The 19059-nt window shown below is 38.4% G+C and overlaps 1 protein-coding gene and 1 non-coding gene across 2 annotated transcripts in view; both read right to left on the reverse strand.

Annotated features, from left to right (window-relative positions):
* LOC135890569 (E1A-binding protein p400-like) overlaps positions 1 to 19059 on the reverse strand; it is a 41526-nt gene that overhangs the window by 9259 nt on the left and 13208 nt on the right. Inside the window, exons 13-26 of the mRNA XM_065417979.1 lie at positions 18385 to 18521; positions 17081 to 17267; positions 15351 to 15517; positions 13831 to 14000; positions 12411 to 12575; positions 8757 to 8930; positions 7169 to 7239; positions 6456 to 6754; positions 5271 to 5473; positions 5006 to 5175; positions 3726 to 3922; positions 2309 to 2420; positions 1394 to 1537; positions 201 to 353 (exon numbers count right to left, since the gene is read on the reverse strand). Coding sequence (XP_065274051.1) covers positions 201 to 353; positions 1394 to 1537; positions 2309 to 2420; positions 3726 to 3922; positions 5006 to 5175; positions 5271 to 5473; positions 6456 to 6754; positions 7169 to 7239; positions 8757 to 8930; positions 12411 to 12575; positions 13831 to 14000; positions 15351 to 15517; positions 17081 to 17267; positions 18385 to 18521 — 2349 coding nt within the window. The remainder of the gene's footprint in view (positions 1 to 200; positions 354 to 1393; positions 1538 to 2308; positions 2421 to 3725; positions 3923 to 5005; positions 5176 to 5270; positions 5474 to 6455; positions 6755 to 7168; positions 7240 to 8756; positions 8931 to 12410; positions 12576 to 13830; positions 14001 to 15350; positions 15518 to 17080; positions 17268 to 18384; positions 18522 to 19059) is intronic.
* LOC135890653 (small nucleolar RNA SNORA49) lies at positions 4455 to 4592 on the reverse strand. The gene has a single exon (XR_010562220.1). It is a non-coding gene; the product is annotated as a small nucleolar RNA SNORA49 (small nucleolar RNA).

The raw sequence follows: 19059 nt of genomic DNA on the forward strand, positions 1-19059 counted from the left end.
TGATGACCCAATAGATAGTCTGAGCTAGTTATGCCAATCACCCAAGGCTTTGCAATTAATTGCTGTTTGTACAGAAGACAGTTTGATGCCAGTGAGGTGATGTTGGGATACTTCAATAAAATTCTGTTTCATTACCACACAGGAAGTTATTTTCAAATGTTTCCAAAGGTTAGACATAAAAATAAGAGACATAATTCTACCAGATCCATAATGTCATCCAATTCCTTTAACTGTGACGGAGCCTTAATACTTCTTGGACAGCGTAACTCTGAAGTTACTTCAGTTCTTGACTCAATTCTTGCCTCTTGTGCATATTTTCCAAGGTCCTCTTTTCTCTGTTCAACGCTAAGAGCCTTTTGAAAATATTAAAAACATTATCAGAAAAAATACAGTGTGTGATTGTAATAAAAAGTTACATTGGAATTGGACTTTACTCTCAATTTTAGAAAAGTAAACACACTTATGAGAATCTTAGCTGAATATAAAGCCATTTTTCATTTGAGTCAATGAACAAAGCTAGGAATAGGGCAATAGCACAACTGTGGAAATAAAGAACTGGTGATGTGCACAAACAATCATGGTAGTTTTCTCATCATTGACCTCTCTTTATTTTCTTTATTACCTCAGATTTCAAAAATCACCACACAATTTTTTAGCAGAAGTGCTAAAATTAAACAAAATGAGAACACATGATTTGCCCTCATCCATCAAAGAAAAAAAATGTCTATGATGGTTAGAGCTTTTACTTCAACTAAGAATTGGGATCAGATTTTAGTAATACAAATCTATGGCATGCTACAGAATGAACAGTTACAAAGCTTTATTCTCTGGAGTGCTCGCTGTAATCATTTAGTTCATTCTTTAAATTTAATCTCACAAGGATTACAAATAGCTCTGTGTGTGTAACACTCAGGCATGTATCATTATAGTATTTAAATGATGATTTTGTTTTGTTGACCAAAATCTTTTCTAGGTGTGATCCATGTGGAATTTATATCCCAAGTTTTGTTTTGAGTTTCAGGCAAAAACTTCAGCCCAAATCACTGACTTTCATATGATTTCAGGTTACAGCCCTGCAAAACCCACTGAATTTATATGGTTTTGATGCCAAAACAATAAAACCTTTGCTTCACCCCAAAACTCTGCCACAGTTCACCCCAAAGAAGAATCTAAACAAGTTTTTCAACAAATCTGGGCAGAATCTGTATGCACGTGAATGATGCCAAGACATCATACTGATCCCTGAGCGACTATGTCTAAATTAAACTTTTTTCATTCTTGATACAATATATACAAAAGTTAAAATATTGGGGTACAAGTAACCTGTCTAAAAACAAAAACACTTCAGTGGAAATGAAGTCAGGCCATTAGTATTTCTGTTCCTTTTTCTTACCTCTGCAAAAAGTCGTGCAACTTTGGGCGAGATGGTTTCTGCCAGGGAAGGTTTCTCAGAAAGAACCACAAACTCCCCAGCTTTGACTCTGAAATCAAGGTCCTCTAACGAAGAATGGACTTCAAATAACTCCTGAGCAGTTTGCTGAAAGTCAAAAAGGTGTTTTGGATTCCCAATTATAATTAGAAAATTTGAAATGGCTGATTTTATCTTAAATCCACATTCTTGGTTCTTTCAGTAAACAGTCTGTCCGTGAAGGGAGAATTATAATTGCATTACCTATTACCTATGAAAATTCTTAACACATAATACAAGATGATCTTAAGGTCATTAAGTTCTCAACTTGACCTGTCTTGACAATGGTATCATATGACAGATCTTGTCTTATGGAATGCAGAGGACATACAAGTTACCCTATTTCTTTCTACAGCCCATCTTGTCCACAGTCGAAATAGGTGAGCCCCTTTAAATGGGAGTCATTGCTGAAACAACTTATTTTTCATTTAACCTAACAGTGTACTACCAGGAAATTAATTTTTAAAAAATCATCCCACACAAATCTGAAAAATTCTTCTGGATGAAATTTAACTTTAAATGTAAAGAAATGTTTCTACATTCATTTCATAGTTAGTAAGTGCTACAGAATAATCGATGTAGCTTTTAAACTAGCCTTGTAAAATCATTATGAAAATTTCCTATGCGGGCACAAAATGTACTGTTACAATAATAGTTTAATGTTACGTGCTTATGAAAGAAATTACTAGCCCCAGGCAAAAGGCTGCTCTTTAAGACAGCAATGCTGCAAGGTGTTGAGCACTCTGACACCAATCCAGTAAGTCTCTCAAATATGCACTTAACTTTAATTTTTATGCATCTTCAATAGTACTACTCACATGCTTAAACATTTTGAAGTACCTGTGTTAAAAATGTCAGAGGATAGTTATTTCCCTGAGCAGCTACTTCTTTAATCAAACATTTAGTGCCATTTTTCAACAGCATCTCTTCTACGGAATTACCACTTACAAGCCTGTGGAACAAAACACCCAGTAAATACAGCAACATTAAAAGCATGTTCTTCTGAAATTAAGCATTTTACAGCTAACTTTCTTTATATTATAGCAGTGTCTAGCAGCACAAATTTAGTTCAGGGCCTGTTATGCATTTTCATTAGAGACCCTGATTTTTTCAAGCAAAACTTCGAAGTTCTTTTACAAGTTCAAATATCACTTTCAAAACACAGTTATTTTCAAAATACAGGACAAAGTTTGGAATAAAAAAAGCAACTTTATGTAAAAATAACTTAAAAGCATAAAGATGCTTGCAATGCATATCCCCAGTATGAAAAGTCCACAATCTATACCTCCTGTTGATCTCCCTCAATAGCTTCAAACATTTAGAAGGGCAACTGTCAGACTACAACTACTGTATGTGGCACTTCATAGAAGCTAAGCAAGTGTCCATATGCTTAACCCTCTGTTCAGGAATTAGCAGAGTCACCTAAGAGAAGCCCTCCATCACTAGTAGTGTCAGGGGAGATGACTGCTCTCTATAAATACATCAGAGGGATAAACACAAGAAAGAAAGAAATGAGTTATTTAAGATAAAGGCCAACGTTGGCACAAGAACAAATGGATATAAACTGGCTATCCGCAAGTTTAGGCTTGAAATTAGATGAAGGTTTCGAACCATCAGAGGAGTGAAGTTTTGGAACAGCTTCTGTAACTTGAAGTCTTTAAATCAAGATTTGAGAACTTCACGAACTCAGCCAGAGGTCACGGGCCTATTACAGGAGTGGGTGGGTGAGGTTCTGTAATGTGCAGAAGGTCAGACTAGATTATCATGATGATCCCCTCTTGTGGTAAGTCTATGAATCTATGAGACTAGAGCTCATGATCACCAACACCTGTTGGTCAATGGTTTCAAAAGCTACCAATAGACTTCAATCAGCAAGGACATTTATTGTCCATCACTATCAAGAGATTGTCAGGCATATTAACCGTAACAGTCAGAACAGAATACTGAGAAATATAGATGATTTAGAATATCAGAACAAAAAAATGGAAGAGGAAGACAGAGATATAATGATGGAAAAGAACAAGGTTTTAAGTAGTCTTAAGGGGGGGAAAAAGTCTTCAGATGGAGACTATCCCAACATCAGAATGCAAATGTTTTATAGTGGAACTGATTTTAATGGAAGCAGAGTTCGGCCAACATTGAGCACTTTTGAAAACCCCACCCCAAAGCCATTGCTAGGAGCACTTCTGCCAGTCTAAGTATTTTTCCCCATTTCAGTTTTACAGCAGCTACACTGGCTTCTAAATACTAGTGTCACCTGTATATGTGGATGTCTTTGTTTCTCCCAATTGTATCACACCATTCCTGAGCTTTTGCATGCATCAGTGGATCTAAATCAGTGTCACAGAACACAACAGTGTTTGCCTCTATGTGACTGCCACCCATGGAAGGACTGTGGGAGGAAAGAATGGCACAGAAGATTCGCTTATCTCTGTTGAATCTTTTTATCAGCTCCTAAATGGGAAAAAGTTATAGTTACAACTCCAAATTGTTGTACATGAAATCTTTGAACTACATTTTACTACATCTTAAGAACAAGAAGATCTTAAAGTGCTAACTTTATTATTTATTTCTGTGATCTAGGTCAAAGGTGTTAACAAAAAGACTGTGAATGTTTTAATTTAGGATTATTTATTTGTGTCAATTTATAAATTTACATACTATTCTGAAATGTTTTAGAATCAGGCTTTAGTTGACCAATCTAAATACTACAGCTCTATGCAGTCATTCCATTTATCCTCCATAGAACACATCACAAATATCTTCTTTTGTTGTTACATTATGCATACTTTCTTCTTGATTTCTCTTTTTACTTGCTAAATTAAATTCCCCCACCCCCCACCCACCCCCCCGGTCCTGTGCAGATTGCTGTGCTGCTTTAAGGCAAAATATTTTTCTTGATGTTTTACACTGTATCTGGCTTAAAGCACAGTGATATATATGAGATGAAAAATGAGAAAGAAGAACTAACTATGTTATGGAGGTTAATGTTTGCTCAAATTGTAGGCCCCAAAGGAAATGCAGAGTCCTACTGGGGAGGGATATGAGCATATTTTTAATTTATCCTCAGGCAATGCCAGGGCACTATACAGGCAAAAAAGCCCCTGGAGTAAGGCTGAGGAAAAGCCAACAAACTTAAAAACACTCACCGTGCATTTACAGACAGTATAATCACAAGCATTAAGTCACGAATATTATTAAAACATAAGAGCTACTGTTCATCTGGGATAAAATGATTTAAGGCTCTCTACAAAAAATCATCATGAAGCAGGACAACTCAGGATATGCGGTCTTGGCAACTTCCTCTCTTCCTTGAGACCTAGCAATTTAATTGATCTGTTTTTACAAAATGTGTTTTCTGTGCTACTACCACTTAGTTGTTCTAGCCAAATACATAATAGGCCTATGGCACTGCCAAATAGGAAGACTTAATTTAAAAAAAAAAAAAAAGAGTGCTGTCGTATAAATCTCCACTTGGGCTTTCTTCCTCCAGTTATATGAATTAGTAATAAACAGATGTTAAGAGGCCTCTCTCACCAGATATTGCTCATAGTTGACATTTTCATCAATTCTTATGTAGGTGAGAAAACGGACATTTAAGAACAGCTCCAGTATATCTAACATTAGAATCATCTGTGTTAGAATCAGCACACGGTGTCCTTTAGATTTCAACTTCTGAAGCAAGACAGCAAGAGCTTCCAATTTGCCTGTTTTTGAAAGAGAATAATATAAAGGTTTGCATGCAGCAGTCAAGTGTCAGAGAAAGGAGGTCTGTATAATATTGCCACCCATTCTCCTTTACCTGAATCAAACTGCACCAGTCGGCGATCAGGGAACTGTAGTAAGCGTGAAGTTGTAATCTGTTGTAGCTGATGTAAATAGGGAGCTGCCTGCTCTTTAAGATTCTGCTTGAAAATTTTCATTCCATGCCTATATGAAAGGGGAGGATTTCCGACACGCAAATATGCGGGAGCAGCAACTGCTGCCGGCAGTACACAGAGAGTGCTGTAAAATGAAGCAAAACTTTAATATAGCCTGAGCTGCTAAAAAATCCGCAGTCTTTATGGAACACTGAGCTAAATATTCAAAACCAGTATTATAATATTAAGTGTCTGCCAGCATAATACCTCATCCAATCATCATCCTCATATTTAATAACTATTAAACCTCATGTGTGCTTTTCTGACTATGACATAATTTTTTATATTCTTGTTCCCAGGGTGTCTTATATACAGTAGTAATTGATCATTCTGCAACCCATCCTCTTAAGTGTAGGTTGAATCAGTGATTTTACCTGCTGCACTGAGAAAGTGAGAGAATGAGATTATGGGTTGGAGAGTGGAAAAAGGCACTTGAAAGTGAATGGATGGATAAAAGCTTTATGTCATGCCATGGAGAACCAAGGACTCCTTGGTGTACCTACCTCTACAGATGAACGTGGGGTAAGAGAAATCCTAACTAACCAGATACACACTATTCCTCTCCCCTTTTTATTTCCTCTTTAGTTTATCTTTTACTCATCTATATTTGTTGTTCAGTATGCACCCTAGATTTAACTTTTTAAAAAGAGTCAGAAATGTCTGTATGGTTTTTTTTGTGGATTTAAAAAAGAAACAACGTAAAATGTTTAATATTTGTAGATAACCTGGGATTACCATGCAATTTACAACCATAGTACCTTCTTACCTGCCAGGATACAAAATGCAGACACAGCATGGGAGAACAATTAAACATGAGGGAAACAAAAAATAGTGCAGGAAACTTGATGTAACAGATTTACTTTCTTTAGCAAAAAGAATAGTTTTCATGATTCTGCAGTTGTAATATACATATTTTACAGAAGGGAAAGCTTTGTGGTAAAGTTTGTGTAAGACAAATGTAAATAAGTCTATTAATAGGATAGCTGAGAGGAATGCCTTCAGAAAATCCCAGATTTTACTACCAGATAAAATATAGATTTGTCAGTTTTATATTAAACTACTATTACCTATTAATATAATCCTTTAGGGATTCCTGTCGCTGATCCGATGTCAGGATCAGGGCTTGCAGTGGATCATTTTGGCCTCCTGAGGCACTTGAAGAAAGGCAACAGTTCACAAAACCAGCCCACCTCCATTTGTTGTCCCTGGTAGAACTCTGCTGAGGAATCTTTTTTTCACCAATCAAAGAGCAAATGCCTAACAAGTCTCTGCCATACAATGGGACTCTGGAACAACGTCGCTCATTTCCAGAAAATATTCTGTCCAGGCGCTCTTTTAGGTGCTTGTTCCTTTCCTCAAACGCTGTCTTTTATAATGAAATTCCATTATTAATATACATTGACAAGATATAGCTTATGTAAACAAAAGAACACACAAACATAAGTTGTGCAAGAGAAACTTTACCTTAAGTGTGAATTCCAATAATGAAAGTGTGGGAAGATTAGGTAACAAACAAAATGCAGTAAAGAATTGTACAAGTATGATGAAAATGTAGATATTGGGATAGGACATTTTAAAGCAATCAACAAATTAGCTTTCCCATGTCATGCCTGCTGCTGGAAACTTTTCCTCTATCTTACACAATATTTAGGAGGTATATTCTGCATGCTTTGTTAACATACTGTTCTACTTGGTACGTACGTACGTATGTATGTACGTACACACACACACACACACACATACCCCTTCCCTCCCCACCCCACCATATCTAGTATTATACCTGTGTTGGACATTCTAGGGTAGATACCGATTTTGATTCAGTTTCTGGATCATCCACTGCCAAATTGGTAACTGCATTTTTTCCAGAAAACAAACAGACAAAAAGAAGGTATTTATTTCATAGCCAATATTCGGATATAGATATACAATTTAATTTGATGGATACAAATGATATTCTGATATAGGGATCTACTGCTCTCTAAAAACTCCACACATATCACCAAAGAGAAAAAGACTGACATGTATATACCATCTTTCATTCAAAGATCCCAGAAGGCTTGACAAATTTCACAAAGAACATAACAGATCTCTAATAATACAGAGGGAGTAACTGGTGGCTTTAATAAAAAAAAAGAAATAATACTCTTGGGCATAATCTGAAGGAAAAATTATATTTCAATTTTAAATAGACTGAAAAAATAAATGCTATTTATCTCATATTACAAGGCAGAGTTATATTTCCTTGCCTATTAGAAGTCTGATTAGCAACAGAAGATCTGTCTCTCATAGATAATATATTAATTAGATGCGGTCAAAATATATCCAACTACACTAAATACTCGCATGCATCATTCACTGTAATCTCCTTTGGTCAATTTTTGGAGACAAAAAGTCTTTTTGAAACAAACTGACATTTTGAATAGTTCAAAAACTTTAATGCTTGCTCCTAAAAGATTTTAAAATATATATTATTTTTCCCAAATGTGTACTAACAGTTAAAATTCCAGCTGCTCAGCTGGGCATCTCACCAAAATTACAGCAAGGCTCAGACTGCATAAGTCACACCATTACAGAAACATATATGCTTCATATACCATGAACCTGTTCTGCTCTGATGAAGGGTTTGCTATTTAAAAGTAACAAAGATCCCATTCTCTGCCTGTTTCAGAAAGCACATCTGTCAACTCTTAATATTTTCCAGCTCTTACGAATGGAGCTGTGAGGCAGAGTTCAAGAACAGTATGATGTACATGCATCCCATCTTTAATTACAATGGCTGTGGTTATTTTTAAATAAATATATTTTTCAGATTAATGAAACATTTTGCTTGTCAACAGTGTCTATTTAGATTGATCAACTAGACAGTTCCACAGTATTCAAGTACATTATACTGCAGACTCAAACAACTGATGATCAATTATACTGTACAAAAATATATTGTAGTATGAACAGATGTATTATGTACCTAACAGAAAGGCATGGTGCCATCTTCTGACAGAGCTCCTTATCTGAATTTATATCAACTGTTACACTTCAACAACATCCAGAATATGTAGCTACTGGCAGTTTTATATAGACGGATTTTCCTTTCCTTTGTCTCCAGTCTCCAGAACCAGAAAATGAGATCCAAGGTGTATGGTAGGTACTTACAGGTACTCAACTAGATGACAAAAAGTCCATAGACCCATGCAACACTCCCCAAAGATGTCAGATGTTATCAGTCATGAACTAAATTTCTTTCTTTGTTTCTGACTAGAAGCGTCAGGACTCATTGTTAATATTAATACTTCAATCGTATTCCAAACTGAATAAATAGTATTCTGCTGAAACAAGAGATTACCGTATACTATCTGGTGAAAGTTACTTACTATGCTGTGTTACTAGTGTAGACGTTGGCACATCTGCTTGATGCTTTAAATGCTTTGGGAAGCCAGTATCTTGAACAGTCCCAGCCCCAGCACGATAGAGGGGCAACAAGCTAACTGGCCACTGAGATTGCAAATACCGCAAGCCTGGCACTGAAACAATGTGAAGAACACTTCCTGCAACTGTAAATGCACAATTTAATGAGTAAATTCTGGGAATGGCAAATCTATTCTACACCTATTTTGAACGGAATGTATTTGCCACTTCATGTAATAAAAAAAGGAAACCATACAATTAAAGCAGTAAAATGATACCTACCCATTTTTCCTATAAATGTTTTTTATGCCCTCACAAATTTCCTGTGCATAAGTTTCCCCTCTCTCCATGGTCCTGATGAATAATTATGTAAGAGTGAATGCAATGAAAATTTGTCCACAAGAGAGCAATCACTCTAAATACCAGACAAGTATCAGACACCTTAATGGATTCCTGCCATTTCTTCATCTGGCCTAAAAAAGGTGAGCTATTTCTTCCAATAGCAAAAAACCCCCAAAGCCAACTTTCCCCACAGCTCACACATTTTACTGCCTCAATATACCTACTTCTAGCATCTTGGAAGTAATGGCCTTCCAGAAACTCCCCTTCTGCACAGTAATATGCATACCTGCTTCTGGGCCAGAATAATTTTAGGTTTAAGTTGTTGTTTTTTAAAGACAAGTTATAAATTTCAGTTCCCCATTCCCACCAAAAAGACCCCTAGAAGACAGCAGATGCATTGTTATCCCTCTTCCCCTCCCTGAAAGCTTTCCCTTTCTTTAACTTAGTCAAAGATATATCATTGAGGTTAGGTTTTCCAATTCACTTCCCACTCTGGGGTATAGATTTAAATCTTTTCCTGAAGTCTTTTTAGGAGCGTGGAGTACCTGAACTCAAATTCCAAAGGAAAGCCCTCATTCCCATATTGTATATGATGATTTCCAGGACTCATCAGCTCTCTAAAACTTTAACAATATAGAGTAAATTAGTTCTAACAAGTCTGTCACTGATTTAAGTATCAAACGCTCTCTCCTTTCCACATTACTCTTATTAACACTTGCATTTCCATAGTGCGTTTCATCTAAGGATTTCTAATCACGTTACAAATGTTATTTATGCCTTACAACTCCCCTTAGTGTCCCTGTGGGGCATAAACCTCAGTATCAATGCAAAAATGGTTATTAGTACAACTATAAAATTTACAATAATTTTAGAAACTTGCCTTTACTGAATTTTAGGAGACAATTTCTTTCATACATATAGTTTCAGAGATTACAAAGCCAGAAAGGACATTTGTGATCATCTAGTCTGACCTCCAAAGGACTTTCCTGAATTAATTCCGGTTTGAACTAGAGTACATCTTTTTAAAAAATTTCTAATCTCGATCTAAAAATTGCCAGTGATAGAGAATCCACCATAACCTTTGATAAATTATTCTAATAGTTAATTACCCTCACTGTTAAAAATTTGCACCTTATTTCCAGGCTCAATTTGTTAAGCCTCAGCTTCTAAGACACTGGTTCTTGTTATACCTGTCTACTTGATTGAAGAGCTCATAAAAGTTTTGTTCCCAATTTAGGTACCTATAGACTGTAATCAAGTCACCAGTAATCCTCTTTTTGTTAAACAAAACAGATTGAGCTCTTTGAGTCTATCACTGTAAGGCATGCTTTCCCATCCTTTACAGTATTCCAGTAGAGGTCACCCATGGAACGTGAAGCGTTAACTCACAAGTTTATGTTTTTGGCTGCTTATTTTATTAAATGAAATGTCCAGACTATCTGAAAAACTCCTAAGAAATCTTTGCTTTCTCCCAGTAAGTGACAAATATGAAAAGGTTCAAGGAAAATACCACCTCTTTGGCCATACATCTGTACTAATCACTTCAAGGTCTGATGGCACAAGTTCTGGAATGCAGCTTTATAACTTTCTTTTGCTTAATTATTATATATTGTTTTATTGTATTTATGTTAGACAGATACATCTAAATGTTACTTATTGTGATTTTTACCTTGAACAGTGTGATTGGTAGGAGTCTATAATTGTAAATTGTGGGTGAAGCTACTGTAGATTCTAACAACCAACAGGAGTGTCTTCTTAAAGAGCAGAACACTCTCCCTTACTAAAGGATGTGAAACTATTCTTTGACTAGGAGCTCAAAGAGTTGTGATGTGTAGCTCCTAGCTTAGCAAGGCCACAAAGCCTAAGGCAAGAGCCTCTTATCACTCCTCTCTTCTTTTCAAAGAAAAAACTTCAGTTTTAAACCCACACAAAGAATTCTTGAAATATTTTGATTGAAACTGATTTCTTTTATATACATTCATTTAACTTTAAGGAAAGCACAAAGACAAAAGCAATGACCTTAAAGTTGAAAACTTACAATCCTGCAGCATGTGCATTAGTAGATTGGGTGTTCACAAGCTGAAGGTGCTCCCAAGAGCATCCCGTGAAGGTACTGAACCAATAAAAAAAATGTGACAACAGCTGATATTTGGATCCTGCCAACACTCTGAAAGAGGTTTGTATTTAGTGAAACTACAGAAAGAGAAAGAGATAAATCTCCCTGAAATGAGATACCAGCTCTCAGCACTCTCATCTCAGCACTGCCTGTTCATGTCATTCAAGCAAGTGGACAAAGCAGCACCCAGTATCAAGCAGCAACCTTCCAGTTCAGCATTGCTTCTACAACATGCTAAAATTACCAAGCCATCAGCACCGTTGGTAAAATTATGTTTGCAAAAGCATTGCCAAGGGATTGGACTTAAATTGTTCTTGTAATAATTTTAATGTGTGTTGAAATGCTATTGTAATTGAAGGTACTAACAATTTCTCTTGTTAAACACCAGATTATTTAGACTGTGTACTCCTGGAGAGGAGATTTACAATAACAATGGTAGACAGAGAGAAATAGTGGGATTTAATTTGAATTTAAGATTCTCAGTATTTATTATTCACCTACCCCAAGACCACCCCTTAAAGTGAATTGTTGGGCTTAAGGAACTATGCTATTTCAATTGAACTGAACTGAACTATGTCCTACGAAACTGAAGAAAGTACTCAGTTAAGATCACTTGCCTCTGCCCATTTATAAACTGCTTAGGTTATCCATGATAAAACAAATGAGTACCAGAAGTGGGAGTAGAACCTAGGAATCCCACCTTTCAGTCCACGGCTCTCAATGCCTCCCAATTATCATTTTGCAACAAGAGCTCAAGCAGCTTTGGAAAAAAAGACCTGACAATTTTGACACAATCCCAGCCCAAGTGTTACAGGCCTCCTTTCCTTTCTGCCCTGATGATTTACAATAGTGAAAAATAAAATATTAATTTTACCCATCCATCATCGAGGTAAGTGGGCCAGTAGAATTTTGCAAGTTAAAGAGAATACAAATCTGTCCATTACTGCAATTAAAATAACCATTTATAAAAGCTATAAATAAATTTTAATATAATACTTTTTATGTAATAAAGGATTGGGATTCTGTTGTGCCAGGCAGGCACTGTGCAAACATGTTCTCTTCTCCAAAAAAGATTATAATCCAAGATTTTCAACAAACAGCCAGATGTTTTGCTCCAATAGGTTTAGCAAAAGCAACTGCTTGAAGCTGAACAGTACAGTACCTTGAAGTTGCCGAAGATGCCCTCCAGTAAGCTGGCAGAGTTGGCCATAAGATAAAGTAAATGTTTTCCCTTTAAACTGCAGTGTTATAGGCATGTTTGGCTGAATAGTTTTGCCTTGTGCTCCAGCTGTGGAGGCCAGCTGGCTTAGTTTTACTATCTTGTCACCTGGTAAAAATAGAAGGAAAAAGGTGCACAGCATTTAAATTGAGATGTTTCTCATTCAACACCCTAAAACTTGGGGACTGACCCTACACACGCATTGCGTGTCACATTTCCAGATAGGAAAGCAGATCAGCCAAACTCCACATTTGGGTCATGAGCTGCACTTTGCCATGAGCTACTGTAGAGGTTCCCTATTCCCATCATAGCTTCTTCAGTACAATTCAGTGTTTTCTTTCCCTCCCCAAAAGTTGCAAATAAACAGACTAGCTCTCTCTCTAATAGTTTTCTTAGGTTATAAAGCCACATCTAAACGATTGACAGAGACAGTCAGGAACAACAGGGCAACAGCTGTGTGGACACACTCCACATTTGCACTGTAAGTAGTATTTGCAATAATGTGCACATACATTTTAAATTTCTCACATATTGTGCAGGGCTTTAAAAAATATGGCCTGATATATTTTAGGCAGTAAGTGTATTTAGGAAATTGACTGAATTATCTAATAGGTCTTCTCCATCTCCAACTTCTATTTCAATTCAAGATTTGTTTTCTTGCTGACTAAGTAAGCTTTTAGATGGAATCTGATAATTATTATTTTATAGGGTCTTCTACTCTATCTCCAGTCCTACTCAGTACAGACTATGGATACTTTCCAAACAGTTTTCTATTTATGTAACTACACAGACCTACATCATACATAGGCTAACCATCAACATGCAGAGAATTTAATAAAGGTGTAACAAGCAGGACTTTAGTTCCTGCTCTCAGTTACCTAAAACGGGTCAAGGTTTCAGAAGGCTGTGTCACATGATACAAGTCAGTGTTCAGCGACTCTAGTGGTTACTATTACAGGGAGTAAGACCAAGAAAGACTAGTATGTCTAAGTCTAGTTAGCCTACGTAGAGAGACAGTAAAGGTTGATACATGTCTGACACTAAGGATGGCAGGTGAAATATGTGGAATTGATTTCATCAAGATGAAAAATCCATGGAATCCCTAGAGATCCCCGAACATTAAAATTTCCAAGTTTGCATAGCAACATTAATCTCCTCATAGAAGAAAAAAATGAATTATCTGTTTTGACTTTGAGAGAGAATTCAGGTTAGAGAACCTGAGCAAGTTACATTTAAGAAAGGGATACAAAAAAAATCATTGGATATGGATAGTTCTCAAACTACAAGGAATATTTACTTTGTGCTGAAAAAGTTCTGGAGAGAAAAAGAAAGTAACAACAATGCATTGGTATACAGATCAAACCTTTCTCATTATGATTTGCTGAAAATGTGGCAAGAGGCAATCTTCCTTGTCTTTTCCCATGATGTGTTGCCATAACCGTTACTGTATTCCCTGTACGCCATGATAGAGGATTTGGGAAATCTACAATCCTACCTTCAGGTTTCTGTCCATATTCCACTGGTTGAAATAACCTAGATATATTAAAAAAAAAAAAAAAAAAAAAAAAACCCACCACACACAGAAAAGGTACATTAGGAATTAATAAGAATGCTATTAACCCTTTCATCCAAATACAAAAAACTCAAGTTAAAGGCCCAATTATTCTTTATAGTGGCTTAGAGCAGTGTTTCCCAAACTTGGGACGCCGCTTGTGTAGGGAAAACCCCTGGCGGGCCGGGCCGGTTTGTGTACCTGCCGCGTCCGCAGGTCCGGCCGATCGCAGCTCCCACTGGCCGCGGTTCGCTGCTCCAAGCCAATGGGGGCTGCTGGAAGCGGCGCGGGCCGAGGGACGTACTAGCTGCCGCTTCCAGCAGCCCCCATTGGCCTGGAGCAGCGAACCGCGGCCAGTGGGAGCCGCGATCGGCCGGACCTGGCAGGTACACAAACCGGCCCGGCCCACCAGGGGTTTTCCCTACACAAGCGGCGTCCCAAGTTTGGGAAACACTGGCTTAGAGGTTAAAGGAGCCCAACAGAGCACACTAGGAAGGAATCTGACTCTTTCTCCCAGAGTTTACCAGCATGCAGAGGAAGCACATTCTCTGCTACACCACTTCAGAAGGTGCAGTATACCCCAGGTACCCAGTCAGCTCTATAGGCTGGTATGGAGGGACAGCAGGGTCATGGGCCTGCATCCTTCCCACCTCTTTTGGAGTGTTTCACTTCTCCTGCCCCCAACTCCCACAGAGGTGTTAGCAAGGACCAATTTCTGTGTTCTACAGAGCACAAGGTCTCAGTTGTGGCTGGCTGCAGCTCAGGAGCATGTGGGACAGGGACCCCTGTAATCTCGCATGCTTTGAGCACCTACAGAGCAGTCTCCAGAATAATCTGTAATTAAGCTTAGTGTGTATTTCTCCACTGAGAGTAAGACTACCTGTCACCAGAATTATGTGAAACTTTCCTTTCTGTATATTAATTTAGCCACCCTTTCAATTGTTAAGGTTCCTCCAATGACACAGATGTCTAATACAATCAGCATAGGATATTCTTACAGTCATCCACAAGCCAGAGCTCACCTGAGCCCAAATGTCTACATGGCAATTTTTCAGCCCCGCAGCCCAAGCCCCGCGAGTTCAAGTCAGCTGACCCGGGCCAGGTGCAGCCATGCTGCAGGTCTTTTATCCCTGTGTAGACGTACCCTTGTAGGTTACAAACAAAGTTGTTAAGTGGCAAAAGACAGCCCCCTTTCCTTCAGGGGACAAACATATTGTCTCAAGCAGCTGTCAGTTTGGGAGCAAGAGACAGGGGAGGCAAACTGTGACAGTTCTGAACCTCTCGCCCACTACTGTTCCCTTTTTGACTGGCATTTCCAAAACTGTGTGTACCTGCTTGGTTTGAGCTTCACTGGGTTGGGTCTGCCTGAAGGATGAGGGGAGCTGTAGATCTCTTCAATAAGCTTTCTAGTCACCTTTTGTTTTGGCAGCACTTTTGCCTCATAGTCAGTCATTTTGTTTTCCACCCCAATCAGATCAAAGAGACTTGTGTCTGAATCCTAGTTTTAATTTAAAATAAAAAATATTGAGAAAAATTCTAACAATTCCTAACCAGAAAATTAAGAAATAACAGGTTCTTTGTATTTTTTAGAGATCAAGTGTGATAAGAAACAGTAGGAAGACAAATCAAGGAAAAGAAGAAAGATCAAGCATCACATGATTTTACATAAAGCAGTTACTTTAAAAGATTCTGGCAGAATAAGACAAAAGAGTGATGGGCTCAGGTCACCAAAAGTCAGAGATAGGATAGCAGTCTTCATTTAAAACATTCAATTTAATGTAATGTGTGTTTAAAGCATCTGTCTTCCCTAATTAGGTTCTTGTCTTCCCCTCTTCCTAACATGGTAACTCAGGTCTCAATCCCTCTCCTCTTTTGTCTTTTACCATCTACTCCAGTTCTTCCATAAGCTTTTGGCCCTTCCCAATTCTCCATCAGGCTTGATATTTTAAATTTTGTAACTACTTACAACCCAAAGATACATATGGTTTTTATTCTGTGCTTTTTCCCGTGCCACTTTCTTATTATAATGATATATGTTGACACTTTTAATATAGCTTTAAAAAACAGAAAATAAGGCTAGTAGGTATGTAGAAATGGTCCGGCCTACCACAGAGTTAATTTCTTTTGAGTACATCAGTCTCAGGTCAATTGGCTGTTTTGGAAGTGAACAAACAAGCAGACAATGCCCCAAAACACAGCCATTTTCTCTTTAGGTTCACTGGAATGTGAGAATCTATACTCACTTACTACTCAATAAAAACTTAAGAGGGGATCCACAAAGGGACTTAGGTGTTGCACCACTGAACATCGCAGCATGGCAGCTAACTTCTAGGCACCTAGACGGTCACAGGAACAACAATACAATCCACGAAGCCTGAGTTAGGCGCCTAAGGCACCTAAACAATTAACAAGGAGAAATAGGCGCCTTAGACTGTGATCCACAAAGCCAGCAGGCTAGGCAGAGGTGCCACTTAAACTAGCCAATTGGCAATGCCGACCAAAGGGGTGTATGATAAGCCCCATCATTCCCTTGGACTCAGGCTCCTAAATTGAGGCTGCAGGGAGGTGCCTATCTCTGCGAGCAATCCATGAACAAGGAGCAAGATAGGCATTTCGCTGACTGGGCCTAAAACAAAACAGCCAGGGGGGAAGGGGAATGACACACCTCCCTTATAACCTTTAGGCAAGTGGATAGGGTGCTCACCCAGGATGTGGGAAATCCCCAGTTCAAGTCTCCCCTTCTCCTGAGCTGGAGAAGGGATTTGAACAGGGATCTGCAACCTCTCAGGAGTGTGCCCTAACCACTAGGCTTCAGAATCATTCAACTCTATCTTGGGTCTAATGAATATTTAATTATTCATATATTTAATTAAAGTGAAATAACTTCAATAAGAGACTGAAGGAGCCCACATGAAAATATTCCATAGTATAGTGATTAGGGCACTCAGGGCGCACACACTCACATGCACACACTTAATATCTCTAGCTAGATTTGAAAAACAATCTCAAGTGTCAAACCAAGCACACAAGGATTATTTTTAACATTAACTTTTCCACTAACCTTCCAAAGATCCCCTTCTAGTACCTTTAGTACTAGAGAAGCAGTTGTATATTCCAGTGTCTCTGATACATAGGAGGAGCCAGAAAGCCTGGGTTTTATCAGATCAGGATGATTACAGATCCTTTGGAGCTGCATCAGAACATGAAGGACACTGACAAAGTTTCCATTTTTAAGAGTTTCTTGGATTCTATTCATTAAATGAAAATAAATTTAAATCAAAATTAGATTTAGAAAAGTTAGTTTCCAGTAGCCTAGCCTTTCTAGCTCTCAGAACCATTCCACAGATAATAGAGGTGGTAGCATTTTCATTAATTGCTGATTCTAGAGAGTTATCATAAGATCATAAACTTCTGAAAAGTTTTATGGAAAATCTTTTTCACAATTCCTCTCAAGTCTATGCAAAGCTAGCAGAACTTTAACTGCTTAGGTCCTGATCCTGCAAACACTTAAAGCATTAGCATAACTTTACTCTCTCAGGTAGTCTATTGCCTTAAATGGAACTATTAACATGACAGAACTTATGAATGTATGTAAGTGTTTGCAGGATCAGGCCTTAGATTTTAATACCTGACCAAATACCTCAATTTCTTGAGAGTCAGAACTTGAAAAGTTCACTGCAGAAAAGAACAGCGATTTAGACAAATATTCAAATAATATTTATGCTTGTTATTAGCATATCTTTCAGCTACTAAAATCACTTGAGAATTTAATCTAGATATGAGGTGTGGTATGTATGCACATATTTGTATGCGCATCTTATGCTTATGGAAAACTTTGCGTATCATCCCACTGTCTGTAATTACACCTCTACCCCGATATAAAGCGAATTCGGATATAACGCGGTAAAGCAGCGCTCCTGGGGGGCAGGGCTGCGCACTCCGGTGGATCAAAGCAAGTTCGATATACCGCGGTTTCACCTATAAAGCGGTAAGATTTTTTGGCTCCCGAGGACAGCGTTATATCGGGTAGAGGTGTATATGTAACTCATCTGTTTTACTTGTTAATTGAATTTACTCTTTCCTGCTCATGAACAACCTGTTAAATATATTTTTAATAAACATTTGTGATTTTGAACATAAAAGACAGAAATAAATTAATGTTAAACTAAATGATTATTGCATTTAGTAAGCAGACAACATACTGTAATTATGACATGTCCTTTAGTCACAAGGTTTAGGTTGGATGGTTCACGTCAAAAGAATCTCCCTTGCCACCAATCTCCATTCCTATTTGCAGTAAGAAAACCTGAATGTTCTCTCACTCTAATAAAGGCAACATTATAATTCACTATTTGTTTGCTTTACCTTGGTTTTAATATCACATCTTCATACATAGCCTTCTGCCGGTTAGAAAGATGACATTTCAGCACATATTCGTATTTCTTTGGTAATTGTTTTTCAACATGTCTTTTGGATCTTCGCAAAATAAATGGTTGAATTATCTAAAAGAATAAAAGCAAGTAATAATTAAGTGATTATTTACCTGTGGCAATTCACAATAGGATTAAAAGAGTACATAGGCATGCGCAGCACATTTCATTAGGGTGTGCACTCAGGGAAACCTGCCCTGCCATACCCCTGCCCCCACCCTGCCCCCATCCACTCCCTCCTACTTCCCGCCCCCTGACTGCCCCTCTCAGAACTCCCAACCCCCCCTGCTCCTTGTCCCCTGACTGCCCCCCTAGGACCCTACCCCCTACCTGTCCCCTGACTGCCCCGGACCCTTATCCAGACCCCCGCCCCCAGACAGGCCCCCAGGACTCCCACGCCCCATCCAACCGCTCCCCGCCCCCTGACAGGACCCCCAGAACTCCCGACCCATAAACCCCCCCTGCTCCCTGCCTGCCCCAACCCCTCTCCACACCCCTGCCTCCTGAGAGGCCCCCCCAGAACTCCCGACTCATCCAACCCCCCCCCGCTCCTTGTCCCCTGACCACCCTCTCCAGAGACCCCCCCACCTTAACTGCCCCCCCAGGACCC

This window comes from Emys orbicularis, chromosome 16 (assembly GCF_028017835.1).
Source record: "Emys orbicularis isolate rEmyOrb1 chromosome 16, rEmyOrb1.hap1, whole genome shotgun sequence".
Taxonomy (NCBI): Eukaryota; Metazoa; Chordata; order Testudines; family Emydidae; genus Emys; species Emys orbicularis.